Raw genomic sequence first — 19999 nt, forward strand, 5'->3', positions numbered from 1 at the left:
ACCCGTACATGAGAGAGCGGGGGCAGTCAGGTACAGCTGGGGGGGGGGGGGTTATGTCAGCTGAGGCGAAGGATGCTTCTTCAAGAGGAAATGGGGGGTGCGTGGGTCAAGCAGGAGGGTTACTTTTCAGAGCAGGGTCGCGCAGAGGGAGAGGGTTTTATGGTCTATGCATGTGAGAGTGGGGGGGGGGGGGTGTTCAAATGTGCGCAGGAGGGAAGCCGGGGATTCCAATGAGCGGGCAAAAAGACCATGGTGCCTAAAATGGCTGTCATGTACCTATGGGCACGGGCTTTTACCTGCGGAATGATGCGGTCAACGTTTCACGGTATTCATGGTGCCTACAGGGAGGGGGATGGGAGAAGGCAAATGAACGCCGCTTATGTACATTAATATTGCTAATTTCCACAGAGTGAGTGAGTATACGAGTTCTGATACCATTCTCACCTAGGTGAAATTTTATATCGGCAGCCTGAATATACTACTGCCATCACTCAAAAACTTCCTGTGTGTGTTGATTCTTAATCGTTTCCATGTATTGATGTATTTCTGCAACCTAATAGGTCAGTAGTATTTGGAGCAGTCTCACCAGAGCCTAAGTAACTATGCTTCGATAGGCACACAGGTGCCAACTGTCCGAAAAAGTTTTGCATGCTTGTGCATCATGCTCTGTGCGACCACAGCCTCAGTGTTGCACCTGTTCAAATGTTGAGGGCTGCCAGTACAACCCAACCATACGTAATTCAGTGTCTTCTTTTGACTTACGATGTCCCCTGTTTGATTACATTTCAGGAGATTTCTCTTCGGGTGCGTGAGCTACTGGGCATTGAAGAGCCTCTCTTCAGCCGAAGCATCTCCCTGCCTTACCGGGACAACATGGGCCTCTTCTTAGAGCGGAAATCTCAGAGCGGACCACGAGGCGACGCCCTCACCTACATCCAGTTTATAAAGGAGCAGAAGCTGTAGAGACACTGGCTCACAATAGGTGTTCCTCCAAATAAAGGGCTCTGCATCTTGTAACTAATGTCCAAATATAGGTCTCCCAGTCCATTTAAAACTGTGGGAGACACAGTGAGTCTGTCATGAAAATGCACTCCTCTCAGTTGGTACTGTGCTATCATAAGATACGCATTAGTAAGACAAGTTCTTCACAACTTTATGCAAAGCTTCCTTTATTTAGGTCATGTCCTCCTGCATGATGTGAAATGTTGGTATAATGACCGAGTTTTGATGAAGGATTTGGTTGTAGTCACTGTACATCCATGGAATCTGTCCTATGTGACCTTAAGACCAGGTCTAGGATTGGCTGCCAGGGTTTTGTGGGATGACCTCTTGCCAGTCTCCCTAATGATCTAGCCTCTCTTGTCTATAACAGCGTATCCTGGTATGATAAATTCTTCTTTTGCACCCTCTCTTCCTATTCAGTACCCACTTCCTCCACTGGACATGTACGTTTCCTGTTTGTTTCTATTTGGCCATTCTTCCTTCTTTTAATACTAACTCATGCTGTTGGTATTATTTCTGTCTCCTTTTCAATTCTTGCTTCTTTTCCTGCCTGCTCCCCTTATGTGTTATCCCTGGCCACCATTGTATATGTAGGCCTTCTTCCATCCTACCCCTTTATCTTTTCGCGGACCCTTGCTTTATATATCAAACCTTTGACCAGGTTGCCTTTTCCATTTCCACTTCAGTCTCCATTTTTGTCCACTCTTCCAAGCTCCCTTCTGTATAACGTCTTGCCCTATTATGTTCCCCTATGTCTTGGTCTCTAGCTGTCCTTTAACTGAGATGAGGAAAAGACAGCTAGAGGGCAGTCTTGTTCATCTGTAGGTGAACAGTGATTGGCTGCTGAACCTGTCAGTCCTGCTGAATTAAAAAATAGACATCTTGCCCGACTGACATGTATTCCCCGCTCATCGGTCACATTACTTTATCTATCATTTCTAACCCTCTTCCTCAGGGCATCCACCTCTTGCCCAGCCATTCTTTGGATGGGAGAATCTTAGGTAAAGGATGACTTCCTGGGGTAGCTTCTGTGTATCGCCGGTGCCTATAAATGTCAGTCATAGTGAACTACATAAAAATGAAACCCACTAATACAAAAGTCTAGCAACTCAGTAATGTTCTAATATACTATAAACAAAAATGAAAATATGGCTTATTTAACTTTTTTTAAAAGCTCCTCAAGGCTTCTATAAAGTGTACCTGGGTGACATTCACAAATAATTTCAAGGAATTGAAAATATCCCTTTGTTCCTGGCTGTGACAAAACAACATACATTTTGCCCTAGGAGTGGGATACCTATCTGCGCTTCATGGATATCGCTTCATGGTTGGAACTCACAATTACATTATGAGCGAAAGAGCAGCCTTCCACATTCTTTGAATATCCATTCTGTGTGACACCACAAACATTCTATCACAGGAAGTGAATGTTCCTTGTAAATTCCACATGGAGGAACCCTATAAACACCTCTTGGGGAACTAGCTTCACTGCTATTCACAAAGCTCATCTTTGTGGGCAACACAAAGTTTTGACCACTAACTACAAACTTCTTCTCTATGAACAAGTGTTTGCCTTCCATCGGTTCTGAGTTACACGCTACTTTCCTGGTAATCCACACCTGCGAGTACCTCTCACTCGCTCTGATGGAAATGTAATCTGTCTGTTTCCATCCAAAATTACAATTGGATCAACCTCACAAATACAAATATTTTTCAAGAAATAAATAAACCTCTACTTTCCTAACATACTGTAAGTGGCTGGGCCTCACTAATTAATCTCTCCAGGAAGTTGGTAACCCTCCACATTCAATGCATTTCTCATATCAGGGTCTTTAACCTCAAGATCTGGATTTATCTAGCTAACTTTAAGTATACTGTGTCACATTCCTCACATATCCTGACCCTACTTTTTTTTTTTGAGGGGGGGAATTCTACTTCTACCATGAAGGTGAAGTATCTGTAATATTTAATCTGATTAAAGCAAGCCTTACCAATACGTTGTCAGATACGTTCCCTCCAGCTTCCCAGAGAAACCATTCATTATTCAGTAATATAACAAGCAAGATTGTAGTATCTGTGGTTTAGCATGTAAAAGGAAATCTCATAAACGCTCAGCAAACACAAGCACAATAGCACACACCACTCAATGACACATGTAACAAAATATAATGAAATACATTTATTTTTAAATAAGAAGTTAGTAAAATACTGCAACTGCAATGAAATACTGTTAGATTTGGTGGTCTCTAGTTGGCACAGGTAGGTACTTGTGACAAATAGGGACCCTTGCCTCTAGTCAGGGTAAAGGGGTACACTCCTAAAATAACCCCTGCTCACCCCCTTGGTAGCTTGGCACAAGCAGACAGGCTTATTTCAGTGTGTAAAGTATTTGTGGACACATACAGTAATCAAGTGACAACACTACAGATGGACACCGCACAGCTTTTATATAAAAAATAAGTATTCTTTATATAGACTTAACACAAGAACACAAACGCCAAAAATCCACAATACTGTACTTAAAATGGTAGAATTAGCTTAGTTCTATTTAGATCTTAAAATGCAACACTTTGAGTCAATGTACCTTAAGATGCGACACGCAGGGAAACGAAAGTGTTGCAGGAAAGGGGATGCAAGGTAGTCCCTTACACACAAGGACGGTGATGCATTGAAGATCAGGTGCAAAGAAATAAAGATGGCGCTTTCTCCTTGATGGAACACGCTTCCCGGTGATGTGGCGGCGTCTGCTGCGACGTCGATCTTCTTCTCTGGCGATGCGAGGTGCTTTACACGATGCAAGCCGTGACAGGCCCTGCGACGCGCTTCCCAGTGATGCAGTGGCGTCTGCTGCGACGTCGATCCTCTCTCCTGGTGATGCGAATTGCTTCCACAACTATGCGAGCCGCGACAGGCCCTGCGACACTCTTCCCGGTGATGCGGCGGCGTCTGCTGCAACGTTGATCCTCTTCTCTGGCGATGAGCCGCGACATGCCCTGCGACATGCGTCTCAGAGATGCAGTGGCGTCTGATGCAATGTCGATCCTCTTCTCCTGTGACACGCTTCCCAGTGATCACGCGGCATCTGCTGCGACGTCAATCCTCTTCTCCGCCGAGGCGCTTTGTGTTGTGAAGCGGCAGTTCGGCGACGCGCTTCTTGTTCTTGAGTCGTGCTTCCAGCTCCTTGCGACTCGTGAGTCCTCAAAAAGTCCAGCACAAGTGCAGGCCCTTTAGGAAGACTCTTGGGGAGCTGGTGGGTGAAGTCTGTTGTCCCTGAGACTTCAGCAGGAGGCAAGCTCTGTTCCAAGCCCTTGGAGATCCTTATACAAGTTGATGAAAGTACACACAAAGTTCTTCTCTCCTTTCTTTTTCAGTCAGGCAACCACTGCAGGCCAATCCCCCAAGCAGCACTTCAGTTTAGGGTTAATCTCTCCTCAGTTTCTTCAGGTTCCTCACCTCAGCAAAGGTTTCTTCTTGTAGTCCCAATTGATCTAATTTCTTGGGATAAGGTTCCTAATATTTATACCCAAAATCCTTTGTCCTCTGAGGGCAGATGGGCCTTTGCCCAGTCCAAGCCAGTTCTGGAGCACTCTGTTGACATGACTCCTTCCTTTCACAGTGCAGGGCAGAAACATCAGACGCCCCACAGGAGGTGGAGCCCACATTGTGGAGGGAAAGCACAGCCCTGGAGCACTTTGTTGACGTGATTTCTTCTCTCCTTTCACAGTGCAGGGTAGAGACATCAGACGCACCACAGTGGGTTGAGCCAACACTGTGGGGGGCAGGCACAGTCCTATTCAGGTCCCAGGTGCAACGTCTCCCTCCCATCTAGATGCAGATCTCTCTATTCACCACTGGGCTGACTCATTCTGTCTCCTGGAATCCTCCAGCCCTGTCACTCAAACTCCAGACAAGGAATACACAACCTAGCAGAGGCAGGCCTGGATAGTTAGACGTGAACATACCTACTTTCTAAAAGTGGTATTTTCAAACAGAATGTTAAAATCATTTTCACTAAAAGATGTAGTTTATCATTCTGAGTTCAGGCATACTAAACTCAAATTTCTACTGTGTCACCTGAGTCAGTTAGGATTATAAAATGTAATAATCTATCTGCCCATTCTAGCCTATGGAGAACAGGTAGCCTTGCAATAGTGAAAAACGAAAATGGCTGCAATTCACTATTAGGACATGCCACACACACCAGGGCATGTCCTAACTTATACTTACAATGCACCCTGCCCTTGGGCCTACAATAGGGGTGTCTAATATGAAGAAAAGGGAAGGTTTAGGGACTGGCATGTGGGTGCACTTGCCCAGTCAGAATGCCAGTACCAGACTGCACACAGGCTCTGCAATGGCAGTCCTTAGACACATTTAACATGGCTGCTTCTGTGGGTGGCACAGCCAGTGCTGAAATCCCACCATCAGCATTTGGATTTACAAGCCCTGGGCACACTCAGTGCCCTGTACTAGGGTCTGACTAGTAAACCAAACAAGCCAATCATGGAATCACTAATTCATACATTAATTTACAATAGGGAGAGCATATGCACTTTAGCACTTCCCATTTACCTGTTCTTAAATACCGAATCAGTATGATTCTGTATTTAGGAGTCGGTAAACTGGGATTACCTACATAAAGCCCTAAATCCAGTAATTTCCACCCACCTCTGCTCCAGCTAGCTGCAGTAGTATAAAACACGTTACTTACAATCAGTAACACTCTTTTTGTTAGACTCTCTATCTAGCCACAGATTCCTCACCTTTTGAATATTTTCCAAGCATCAGACCAAATCTGGAAACTTTTCAGCAGTACATATGTTCGCCTTCAGGCAACACCATGTGACTCCACAATGATTCCGTTGTGTTCTGGAAGTGACGTGCAGGCCTATATAGGTACCACCCTGTGCGCTTACATCAGTTGCTTTCAAGGAAGTCCGCTTCCCCAGACAGAGAGCCCCAAGACCAAATTGGTTGTGACCAGTGTGCGGATTCCTAGAGTTGGGATCCGATTAATGAATAGAGTCAAGTCACAGAACGGGTAGGAAGGGAGCGTCGGTGAGGAATCTGTGGGTAGAAAGCCATGCAGGACCGAACAGGCAAATCGCCCCTCTGAGCGAACCTGACTGTCCAGGCAATAGTGGTTCTTGAACGTATAGAGGGATGTCCACGTAGCTGCCTGGGATATGTCTAGGACAGGGACTCTGCTTGTCAATACAGCAGTAGCTGCTTTGGCCCTGGTAGAGTGAGTGTGCGGTCCTTCAAGAGGCTGCTTTCTTGGCCGATCTTAATGCAGAGCACAATCCAGCAGGAGATGATTCTCCTTTGCACTACCTTGCATTTCTTTCGCTGCAGAGAACCCCAAAAAGAGATGATTGTCCACCCAGTGTTTCTTGGTAAAGTCAGTGTAAAAGCTGAGCGCTCTTAAGGGATCGAAGCAATGGAGCCTTTCCTCCTCCATAAAGGGGTGAGGTGGGGCATGAAACGCCGACATGGTAATAGTTTGACCTTCGTGGAATGGCATCACACATTTTGGTGGAAATTATGCTTGCAGTCACAGAACTAGTTTGTTCGGGAAGAAGGTAGTGAATGGTTGCTTGACGCAAAGAACTGAAGCTCACTTACATGCTGTGCCAGAATAATGGTGACAAAAGCCCAATCTAACAAACTAAGGGACAGCTGTGAAGCAGGTCAAAAGGAGCACATCAAAAAAGTGAGATCCAGATTAAGGTTCCACTGGGGCACAACAAAAGGAGAAGGGAAAAACATGCCATAGCCCTTTCAAAAATCACCAGGGGTGGGCAGAGCTATGCGGAATTCCACGGAGTCAACAAAAAACTCAGTGGAATTCTGCATAGTTCTGCAAGAATGGGGAGTATTGGTATTGTTCGGTCACCCATAGCAATTAGCCATTAAAACAGTACAAGCACTGCAGCTGTAACGCAAGCATTGTGTCATCATGTGATACACTGGTGAGTTAAATGTCCCTTGTCTTCCAGGCTACTATTAACAATTAGAAGCCCTGTCTGAACAGGTGGTTATTTGTGGTGTGAGCGTGGGTGTGCCTGTCCTCAAAATATGTGTATTGTGCACCAAAAGAAAGCAGCGTCCATACCAATCTGTGAAAGGTTGACAGAAGGGGGTACTTTATTAAAAACATAAAAATGTTATTCAACACACATGTATGTTGCTAATTAGAAAGCAGGGCGGAAATTGAGGACTGCAGAGAAAAAAAGACATCGGCAAAGCAGATAGGTCCCAAAGTCAAGACTTTGGGCTGTGGCGCCAGAAACACCATATCTTGAGCCATAGGGGGAGCAGGTGGACATGGTGAAGGTGGAAGCTGCGCTGTGCATGGGATTAGTTGCAGGGTCATGTATCCAAGAGCTTGGTTTAAGTAGTGTGGTGACGGCACTGGGTCCGGGTGAGCGGCGCTGAAGGGTTGGAATGGCAGAAACATCGGAAGCTGTGTTGTTGGAACTGCTGGACCTAAAGGGGTGCCGGATTGCGTCAAACCTTTGTGAAGATGAAGTACATGGCGTTAAGGAACGCTGCTGGATCGGATTCCGGAGTCGGCCATTTGTGGAAAGTCAGCACCGAAGCCAGAGCATCATGCAGGGAAAGTGTCAGCAGAGGTCTCTGGGAAGGACAGAGATCTGTCCGGAGCCAAGTCCAAAGGATGAGCAGGGCTGTACAGAGGTGGCTGCGATGGAGTTAAGTGAACAAGCCCTGGTTTCCAGGACGAGATTCTGTGGGAGACAGAGAGCGAAGAGGGACTTACCTCTGGAGTGTTTCTTCTTTCTGTGTATCCTCTTCTGTACTGGGCCTGCAGAAGACCAAGATCAGTGCCTGCCCATTTACGGCATGGATGGCCTTCCTTATTCCTAGCTGTGAAGAGCCTGGCCTCTCGCTCTTTAGTGGCCTTAAGGTGCATGCTGAAGCAAGACGAACAGGCCTTAAGAGTCATGATTGGAACTTAAGCACCACAGATTGCGTGAGTGTCCATAATGGGCATGTGTCCCTCACAATCACTGCAGGGTTTGAGCACTGTTGTTTGGGGATGAGACATGGCACTGCAGTTTTAGGTCTCGCCTGTCGATGCGCATGCGCATCGAGCTTGCGAGACTATGGGGGCTTATCCACTCTTTATCCAACTTTCAAGGAATCGTGGCGATTCCTTGCAGTGCACGAGACATTTTAGACTAATGCGCATGCGCAAACAGCTTAAAAGCGCGTGCACAAGCCTGCATTGCCTTCTCTCTCTCTGACAGCCTCCCCCAGCTCCGCCTCTTCACTTTTTGATTGCACGGGTGTTAGGCCGTGCCTCCCCTACTCTACTCCCCCCTCCTTCTCCACTCCCCCTCACGACGCACCTCCGGATCCGCCCCCTCTCCATTTTGTCGACCTCCGGATCCGCCCCCTCCCCATTTTGTCTACCACCGTGAAACTGTTTGGCACACGAAAGTCTTACCATTACCACGACATATTTCCTTTCAGCTCTAACTTCGGCTAATGTATTTTAGTGGACAATGAAACATACTTATTTGTTACGAAACATTTGTACAGCCTTCCACATGTCTTCCACAACCCACTAACGCCCGAACCACCCCCCTCTGTCCCCGTACACAACCATGCTCGCATTTCAACTCCCCCTCACGACGCACCTCCGGATCCGCCCCCTCCCCATTTTGTGTACCCCCGTCAAACTGTTTGGCACACGAAAGTATTACCATTATCACGACTTTTTTATTCCTTTCAGAAAACATTTCACTCTTCAACTCTAACTTCGGCAAATGTATTTTAGTGGACAATGAAACATACTTATTTGATACCAAACATTTGTACATCCTTCCACATGTCTTCCACAACCCACTAACGGCCGAACCCCCCCCCTCTGTCCCCGTACACAGCCATGCTCGCATTTCAACTCCCCCCTCTCCAGACGCACCTCCGGATCGTACCCCCGTCAAACTGTTGGGCACACGAAAGTATTACCATTATCACGACTTTTTTAGTCCTTGCAGCAAACATTTCCCTCTTCAACTCTAACTTCGGCAAATGTATTTTAGTGGACAATGAAACATACTGATTTGTTACCAAACATTTGTACATCCTTCCACAAACCACTAACGCCCGCCCCCCCCCCCCCCTCTGTCCCCGTACACAGCCACGCTCGCATTTCAACTCACCCTCTCCAGACGCACCTCCGGATCCGCCCCCTCCCCATTTTGTCTCCCCACGTGAAACTGTTTGGCACACGAAAGTATATACTTTAAACAGAAATCGTCTACACCACGAGATAATGACATACGCTTTAAAAGTTACATCGGCTTGTACATTGACAAATCTGCTGGACTACCACTGAAATCGTCTACACCACGTAATAAAGCGTGCTACGTTAAAAATACCGATTGTATCTTTAGCATTGCACCTAAAATAAAACATTTTAGTCACATTTACATGAACACAAAGTCAGGCCACAGACTGCAAGGCTTTCGTCACGAAAACTACAGGATGCTAGACTACTTTAAGCGCCGTCGCCAAGATTGTAATCACTTGTGAAGTTCCTTTGGGGATGTGCTAATTTAGAACAGCAGGATGCGACGCTGGTGTTAGCTCGATAACAACACCAAACCCCCCCCCCCCCCAACCCCCCCCAAAAAAAAACGACTGAAAGGAAATACTTACACTACAAACGTATAACTTTTTAGCGAAACGTAAGCAATGTCACTGTACGCAAATATTAACACTAGAAACGTGTAGTTATTTTAACAATACTTATTTGCTTTACATAACCATGATTATTTTTGGACAAGTTTCCTCGACTGCGTGGTATATTGAGATAATTAACACGGTGTGCTTGAATTTCCTTTTCAGTTTAAGCATTTGGAGCCGCTCCGTAAACACACCAGAATATTTTTTCCCATTTTATTCCTATTTACGCTACCACAGTTACCGCATTTTGCCTGTTAATGCCCTTAACAACGAGGATGTAAGAAGTAACTTGTGCGACACACAAGAATAACACAGAGGTGCCTTAGTACACTGCTGAGAGAAAAAGGTGTGTGTGCCTTTTTTGTTTCCATTCAAATCATCTGTGTTGGAACTGCTTTTGCAATACAACTGAACTCCGTTTCCTGTACGGTGCCAAAACCCATAATTTTGCTGGATCATTTAGCGCTCAAGTGGGTGACAAATTATACAGATGCGCATTATATTTGCGCAGTGTGCTCAAAGTGTTATTTCAACTAAATTTAACAATCGAGGAAAAAGCAATGTTTTTACACCTTTTATTCCCTCATTACAAGGTTTGGGTCACTGTTCTCACCAGAGAGTAACTGTGGTAACAGGAGTGCCAAACACAGGTCAGCTTAATGTGCTTCCAGTCCCAAATGCACGCTGATGTAAGATAGACTGTAGAACCATTTCCACCATTTTTTTTCTACTAACGCTTATATTCAAATGCACCATTGGCTGATGTTCTCCTGGAGTTGCCACATAAGAAATATAAGAATCAGTGACCAATGACACGTAATTTTACACTCAACCCCTCACCCACCCTCAACCCCTCACCCACCCTCAACCTTACTCACCCTCAACCCCTCACTCACCCTCACTCACCCTCAACCCCTCACTCACCCTCAACCCCTCACTCACCCTAACCCTCAACCCCTCACTCACCCTCACTCACACTCACTCACACTCACTCACCCTCAACCCCTCACCCTCACCCACCCTCAACCCCTCACCCACCCTCAACCCCTCACCCTCACTCACCCTCAACCCCTCACTCACCCTCACTCACCCTCAACCCCTCACTCACCCTCACTCACCCTCAACCCCTCACTCACCCTCAACCCCTCACTCACCCTCACTCACCCTCACTCACCCTCACCCTCACTCACCCTCACCCTCAACCCCTCACTCACCCTCACCCTCACTCACCCTCAACCCCTCACCCTCACCCACCCTCAACCCCTCACCCACCCTCAACCCCTCACCCTCACTCACCCTCAACCCCTCACTCACCCTCAACCCCTCACTCACCCTCACTCACCCTCAACCCCTCACTCACCCTCACTCACCCTCAACTCCTCACCCACCCTCAACCCCTCACCCTCACTCACCCTCAACCCCTCACTCACCCTCACTCACCCTCAACCCCTCACTCACCCTCAACCCCTCACTCACTCTCACCCTCAACCCCTCACTCACCCTCACTCACCCTCACCCTCACTCACCCTCAACCCCTCACCCACCCTCAACCCCTCACCCACCCTCAACCCCTCACCCTCACTCACCCTCAACCCCTCACCCTCACTCACCCTCACCCTCACTCACCCTCAACCCCTCACCCTCACCCACCCTCAACACCTCACCCACCCTCAACCCCTCACTCACCCTCAACCCCTCACTCACCCTCAACCCCTCACTCACCCTCAACTCCTCACCCACCCTCAACCCCTCACACTCACTCACCCTCAACCCCTCACTCACCCTCACTCACCCTCAACCCCTCACCCACCCTCAACCCCTCACCTTCACTCAACACCTCAGCCTTGCCCTCACTCGCCATCACCCTCAACCCCTCACCCTCAACCACTCACCCTCAATCACTCACCCTCTACCACTCACCCTCAACAACTCACCCTCAACCACTCACCCTCAACTACTCACCCTCAACCACTCACCCTCAACCACTCACCCTCAACCAATCACCCTCAAACAGTCACCCTCAAACACTCACCCTCAACAAATCACCCTCACCCTCAACCCTCACCTACCCTCACCCTCAACACTCACCTACCCTCACCCACCCTCAACCCCTCACCCTCACTCAACACCTCAGCATCGCCCTCACTCCCCCTCACCCTCAACGTCTCATGCTATTTTTAAGGGTAACTTGGCGCTGACAGTTCAAGTCGAATGACAGTAAGGTAGAAAAATTCTATAGTCACTCACCCTCAACGCCTCACCCAACATCTCACCTTGACTCACCATCAACATCTCACCCTCACTCACCCTCAAAACGCCTCACCCTCACTCATCCTCACCCTCAACCCCTCATGCCACTTTTTAAGTTTAACTTTGAGTACACAGTTCAAGTCGATTTAGATTAAAGTAGAAAATGGTCTCTGGAAACGTTAACAAAACTCCTATAGTTTACATACTATGCCGTACACACACACCAACATAATTCCTAGCATTTAAAATTACCAACAGACACATTCTAGGGCCGCATCCTCAGCAATGCTCACGATTTTTATACTACAAATAACAACACAACTTTGATGGCAAATAAATCAGCTCTGAACATTTCGCCACACCTATCGCTACATTTCTCTATTGCCAAACAAAATCATCGACCAACTTTCTCAGTCTCCTACTGTACTTCTATGCTGACACTCACACATTAATGGAGGCATCTGCAGCAATGTCCTGTCTTTTCATACTAAACATAAACGCCACAACTTTGATCCTGTATATTACAAGACTTACATTAAGGGACGCACCCGCAGCCAAATTCTGTATTTACAACACGTACACACACAGCCAAAATTATCCTAGCATTTACAAATACCCACAGACACATCTTTCTCATTCGCCGACTGGACGGCTCCACAGCCCTGTTCAGTATTTGCATACTAAACATAAACGCCACAACTTCGGCACATCTTTCACCCTGTATATTACAAGCGTTCTATGTTTCTAAATGAAACTTTGTATACTTTACAAGCTTTAGATATTCCACTTTTTAAGGGTTACTTCGAGCAAAAAAAGTTGAACTTCAATGACAGAAACGTTAAATAAAACAGACGACTAAAAAATAATTTTACTTTGTCAGTTCCGAGCTAACTCTTATGTGCGCTTAAGTGAGTTGGCCAGGGAAGTCTACTGGCGCGCCAATTTCGAAACTCCATTTGCATACACATTCAAACATTCACACTTCTAATTCGCGCACATCAGCTAGTGTGACTTTTCCTTGGGGCAAGGGAAGGACTGCAAGACGGGTGTTAGCTCGAGAACAACAACAGACATCCCCCCCCACCCCAAAATCAAGTAGAAACGTGAATTTTTTTCGCTAAACTTAAACAATCCCACTGAACGTAAATACGAACATTAGAAACGTTATTTGTTTTATCAAAACTTATTTAGTTTACATAACCAGGCCTAGTATTTCACCATTTTGTGGGACAACGTAGTATGTAACATCGGCCTATTCTACTTCGACTCTTGTACAGACTACATATTTTCAATGTTGCCTTCAGTGGGAAAATTACGATGTTGCCTTCGTTTGGATAACCACCATATTTCTGATACACACACATTAAGGGACGCATCCGCAGCAGACTCACTCTCACTCACCCGTTTTTGTTTTTCTATTTAGTTAAGGGTAACTTTCAGCCAACCTCTCTTGCTATTTTGTTAAGGGTCACTTGCAGCACACATTTCAAGACGAATTACAGTAAGGAAGAAAATGGCGTCTGGAAACGTTTTTTTTTTAACATCATAACTCTTATACTTTAAATACAATCTACCACTGTATTTTAACATTTCGCCACTCTTACTCACCACCAACCTCTCTTTCTATTTTCTTAAGGGTAACTTGCAGCCAACCTCGATTCCTACTTTGTTGACTATGGCACTTTTACAGACTAAAGATTTTCGATGTTGACTCACTCAAACATTCCTGATTTTGCCTTCTTTTGGATAATCACCACTGTATTTTAACGTTAACACACACACATTAATGTAGGCATGCTATCACAATAAAAAACAAAAGTTTGATGGCAAATACATCAGCTCAAAACATTTCGCCACACCTGTCTCAAGATTTATTGCATGAAAAAAATATGTACCAGCTTCTAAATCCCCCACTCTATTTTACCGTTCCCACACACACATCAACCACTCACCCACAACCACTCACCCTCACCCACTCACCCTCACCCACTCACCCTCACCCACTCACCCTCACCCACTCACCCTCACCCACTCACACTCACCCTCACCCACTCACCCTCACCCACTCACACTCACCCTCACCCACTCACCCTCACCCACTTACTCTTAACCACTCGCCCTCAACCACTCGCCCTCAACAACTCGCCCTCAACCACTCATCCTCAACCACTCATCCTCAACCGCTCACCCTCAACCGCTCACCCTCAACCACTCACCCTCAACCACTCACCCTCAACCACTCACCCTCAACCACTCACCCTCAACCACTCACCCTCAACCACTCACCCTCAACCACTCACCCTCAACCACTCACCCTCAACCACTCACCCTCAACCACTCACCCTCAACCACTCACCCTCAACCACTCACCCCCAACCACTCACCCTCAACAACTCACCCTCAACCACTCACCCTCAACCACTCACCCTCAACCAATCACCCTCACCCTCAACTCTCACCTACCCTCACCCTCACCCTCAACACTCACCTACCCTCACCCACCCGCAACCCCTCATCCTCACTCAACACCTCAGCCTCGCCCTCACTCGCCCTAACCCTCAACGTCTCATGCTATTTTTAAGGGTAACTTGGCGCTGACAGTTCCAGTCGAATGACAGTAAGGTAGAAAAATTCTATAGTCACTCACCCTGAACGCCTCACCCAACATCTCACCTTGACTCACCATCAACATCTCACCCTCACTCACCCTGAAAACATCAGCCTCAATTCCTCACCTCAACCCCTCACCCTCAAGCATTCACCCTCACTCACCCTCCCTCACCCTCCCTCACCCACGTTCCAGTCGAATGACAGTAAGGTAGAAAAATTCTATAGTCACTCACCCTCAACGCCTCACCCAACATCTCACCTTGACTCACCATCAACATCTCACCCTCACTCACCCTGAAAACATCAGCCTCAATTCCTCACCTCAACCCCTCACCCTCAAGCATTCACCCTCACTCACCCTCCCTCACCCTCACTCACCCTCCCTCACCCACCCTCAACCCCTCACCCACCCTCAACCCCTCACCCTCACTCAACACCTCAGCCTTGCCCTCACTCGCCCTCACCCTCAACCCCTCACCCTCAACCACTCACCCTCAATCACTCACCCTCAACCACTCACCCTCAACCACTCACCTTCAACCACTCACCTTCAACCACTCACCCTCAACCACTCACCCTCAACCACTCACCCTCAACCACTCACCCTCAAACAGTCACCCTCAAACATTCACCCTCAACAACTCACCCTAAGCAACTCACCCTCACCCACTCACCCGCACCCAGTCGCCCTCACCATCAACCCCTCATGTTATTTTTAAGGGTAACTTACAGACTAAAGATTTTCTATGTTGCCTCACTGAAACATTTGCGATTTTGCATTATTGGGATAATCACCACTGTATTTTAACGTTCCCACACACACATTAATGTAGGCATGCTATAACAAAAAAAAACCCCAACTTTAATGGCAAGTACATCAGCTCAAAACATTTCGCCACACCTGTCTCTAGATTTATTTATTGGCATAAGAAAAAAATGTACCATCTTCTAAATCCCCCACTCTATTTTAACGGTACCACACACACATCAACCACTCACCCTCAACCATTCACCCTCAACCATTCACCCTCAACCACTCACCCTCAACCACTCACCCTCAACCACTCACCCTCAAACAGTCACCCTCAAACAGTCCCCCTCAAACACTCACCCTCAACCACTCACCCTCAACCACTCACCCTCAACAAGTCACCCTCAACCACTGTCCCTCAACATCTCACCCTCACTCACCCTCAACACCTCACCCTTAACCCCTCACCCCCAACCCTCACCCGCAACCACTCACCTTGCACCCCTCCCCCACACCTCACCCTCAACCCCTCACCCCCAACCCTCACCCGCAACCCCTCACCTTGCACCACTCCCCCTCACCCACCCTCCATCACCCTCAACCTCTCACCTACATCATCAACACTTCACCCTCAACACCTCACTCACCCTCAACCCCTCCCACTCACCCTCACTCACCCTCACCCTCACTCACCCACAACACCTCACCATCACTGACATTCAACCCCTCACCCTCACTAACTCTCAATGACTCAATCACCCTTACCCTCACTCGCATTCAATATCTCACCCACACTAACACTGAACGCCTCACTCACCCTCACTTTTATCCTCACTCACACTCAACAGTTCAACCTCACCCTCACTCACATTCACCCTCTCCCTCAACTCCTTATGCCATTTGTAAAGCGTAACTTGGATCAGACAGTTACAGTCAAATTACATTAAGGTTTAAATTGGCGTCTGTAAACTTTATTGATTTTTATCAAAACTCCTCCACTCACCCTCAACCACTCACCCTCAACCACTCACCCTCAACAACTCACCCTCAACCACTCACCCTCAACCACTCACCCTCAACCAATCACCCTCACCCTCAACCCTCACCTACCCTCACCCTCAACACTCACCTACCCTCACCCACCCTCAACCCCTCACCCTCACTCAACACCTCAGCATCGCCCTCACTCCCCCTCACCCTCAACGTCTCATGCTATTTTTAAGGGTAACTTGGTCTGACAGTTCAAGTCGAATGACAGTAAGGTAGAAAAATTCTGTAGTCACTCACCCTCAACGCCTCACCCAACATCTCACCTTGAATCACCATCAACATCTCACCCTCACTCACCCTCAAAACATCAGCCTCAATTCCTCACCTCAACCCCTCACCCTCAACCACTCACCCTCAATCACTCACCCTCAACCACTCACCCTCAACCACTCACCTTCAACCACTCACCCTCAACCACTCACCCTCAACCACTCACCCTCAACCACTCACCCTCAACCAGTCACCCTCAAACATTCACCCTCAAACATTCACCCTCAACAACTCACCCTCAACAACTCACCCTAAGCAACTCACCCTCACCCACTCACCCGCACCCAGTCGCCCTCACCATCAACCCCTCATGCTATTTTTAAGGGTAACTTACTGACTAAAGATTTTCTATGTTGCCTCACTGAAACATTTGCAATTTTGCATTTTTGGGATAATCACCACTGTATTTTAACGTTCCCACACACACATTAATGTAGGCATGCTATAACAAAAAAAAAACCCCAACTTTAATGGCAAGTACATCAGCTCAAAACATTTCGCCACACCTGTCTCTAGATTTATTTATTGGCATAAGAAAAATATGTACCATCTTCTAAATCCCCCACTCTATTTTAACGGTACCACACACACATCAACCACTCACCCTCAACCACTCACCCTCAACCATTCACCCTCACTCACCCTCCCTCACCCTCACTCACCCTCCCTCACCCTCAACCCCTCACCCACCCTCAACCCCTCACCTTCACTCAACACCTCAGCCTTGCCCTCACTCGCCATCACCCTCAACCCCTCACCCTCAACCACTCACCCTCAACCACTCACCCTCAACCACTCACCCTCAACCACTCACCCTCAACCACTCACCCTCAACCACTCACCCTCAACCACTCACCCTCAACCAATCACCCTCAAACAGTCACCCTCAACCACTCACCCTCAACCACTCACCCTCAACCACTCACCCTCAACCACTCACCCTCAACCACTCACCCTCAACCACTCACCCTCAACCACTCACCCTCAACCACTCACCCTCAACCACTCACCCTCAACCACTCACCCTCAACCACTCACCCTCAACCACTCACCCTCAACCACTCACCCTCAACCACTCACCCTCAACCACTCACCCTCAACCACTCACCCTCAACCACTCACCCTCAACCACTCACCCTCAACCACTCACCCTCAACCACTCACCCTCAACCACTCACCCTCAACCACTCACCCTCAACCACTCACCCTCAACCACTCACCCTCAACCACTCACCCTCAACCACTCACCCTCAACCACTCACCCTCAACCACTCACCCTCAACCAATCACCCTCAACCAGTCACCCTCAAACAGTCACCCTCAACCACTCACCCTCAACCACTCACCCTCAACCACTCACCCTCAACCACTCACCCTCAACCACTCACCCTCAACCACTCACCCTCAACCACTCACCCTCAACCACTCACCCTCAACCACTCACCCTCAACCACTCACCCTCAACCACTCACCCTCAACCACTCACCCTCAACCACTCACCCTCAACCACTCACCCTCAACCACTCACCCTCAACCACTCACCCTCAACCAATCACCCTCACCCTCAACCCTCACCTACCCTCACCCTCACCCTCAACACTCACCTACCCTCACCCACCCTCAACCCCTCAACCTTACTCAACAACTCAGTCTCACCCTCACTTGCCCTCACCCTCAACGTCTCATGCTATTTTTAAGGCTAACTTGGCGCAGACAGTTCAAGTCGAATGACAGTAAGGTAGAAAGATTCTATAGTCACTCACCCTCAACGCCTCACCCAACATCTCACCTTCACTCACCATCAACATCTCACACTCATTCACCCTCAAAACATCAGCCTCAATTCCTCACCTCAACCCCTCACCCTCAACCATTCACCCTCACTCACCCTCCCTCACCCTCAACCCCTCACCCACACTCTCAACACTTCACCCTACACACCTCACCCTCAGTAACTCTCAATACCTCAATCACCCTTCCCCTCACTCACCCTCAATACCTCACCCTCACTAACATTCAACCCCTCACTCACCCTCACTCTTACTTCCAGTTACACTCAAGACCTCAGCCTCACCCTCACTCATCCTCACCCTCAACCCCTCATGCCATTTTTAAGTGTACCTTTGAGTAGACAGTTCAAGTTGATTTACATTAAAGGATAAAATGGTGTCTGGAAACGTTAACAAAAGTACTATAGTTTACATACCATGCTGTACACACACACCAACATAATTCCTAGCATTAAAAATTACCCACAAACACATTCAAGGGCCGCATCCTTAGCAATGCTCACTATTTTTATACAACAAATAACAACACAACTTTGATGGCAAATAAATCAGCTCCGAACATTTCGCCACACCTATCGCTACATTAATCTATTGGCAAACAAAATCATCGGACATCTTTTTCATTCTCACACTGTATTTCTATGGTGACACTCACACATTAATGGAGGCATCTGCAGCAATGTCCTGTCTTTTCATACTAAACATAAACGCCACAACTTTGAGCCTGTATATTACAAGACTTACATTAAGGGACGCACCCGCAGCGAAATTCTGTATTTACAACACGTACACACACAGCCAAAATTCCCATAGTATTTAAAAATACACACAGACACATGTAAGGGCCACTTACGCAGCAATGTTCACTATTTTCATACTGAAACGGAAAACACAACTTTTATGGCAAATATTGCATCCGCCCTTTGACCCGTTCAGCACCACACCTGTCTTTCCATTTATTTTTTGCCAAACAAAATTATCCACCATCTTTCTCATTCACCCACTTTTTTTTAACGTTGCCACACACACATTAATGGACGCATCAGCGGCAATTTTCAGTATTTTCATACTAAACCTAAACGGCACAACTTCGAGCCACTATATTACAAGAGTTGTATGTTTTTACGTGAAACTTTGTATACTTTTGATGCTTTATATAGGCCATTTTTAAGTGTAACTTCGAGCACACAGTTGAAGTCCAATTACACTAACGTAAATAAAAAAAAAAGGCCCTTTGCTATGTGAGTTCCGAGCAAATTCTTATATGGCCTTAAGGGAGTTGCCCAGTGAAGTCTACTGGCGCGCCTATGTCGAAACTCCATCTGCATACACATTCAAACATTCACACTTCCAAGTCGCGCACATCAGCTAGTGTGACTTTTCCTTGGGGCAAGGGAAGGACTAAAAGCTTTGATCCTTTCTTAAACACAAAAAGAAAAAAAAGATTCTTGCATCGTTACCCCCTATTTAAGCAGAGGGACGGGTCACTTTAAGTCATACTCTATTTTTACCAGCGAGGACAGAACTTCGACTTACAGAACGGCGCTGAACTTGCTGCTAT

At 47.3% G+C, this 19999-nt stretch overlaps 1 protein-coding gene across 1 annotated transcript in view; it reads left to right on the top strand.

The window, feature by feature from the left end:
• SAMD15 (sterile alpha motif domain containing 15) overlaps positions 1–2994 on the top strand; it is an 86713-nt gene extending 83719 nt beyond the window's left edge. Inside the window, exon 3 of the mRNA XM_086937555.1 lies at positions 790–2994. Coding sequence (XP_086793681.1) covers positions 790–963 — 174 coding nt within the window. The 3' untranslated portion in view covers positions 964–2994. The remainder of the gene's footprint in view (positions 1–789) is intronic.
• Positions 2995–19999: the final 17005 nt, after the last annotated feature.

The sequence above is a fragment of the Lissotriton vulgaris genome, chromosome 9, assembly GCF_964263255.1.
Source record: "Lissotriton vulgaris chromosome 9, aLisVul1.2, whole genome shotgun sequence".
Lineage (NCBI taxonomy): Eukaryota > Metazoa > Chordata > Amphibia > Caudata > Salamandridae > Lissotriton > Lissotriton vulgaris.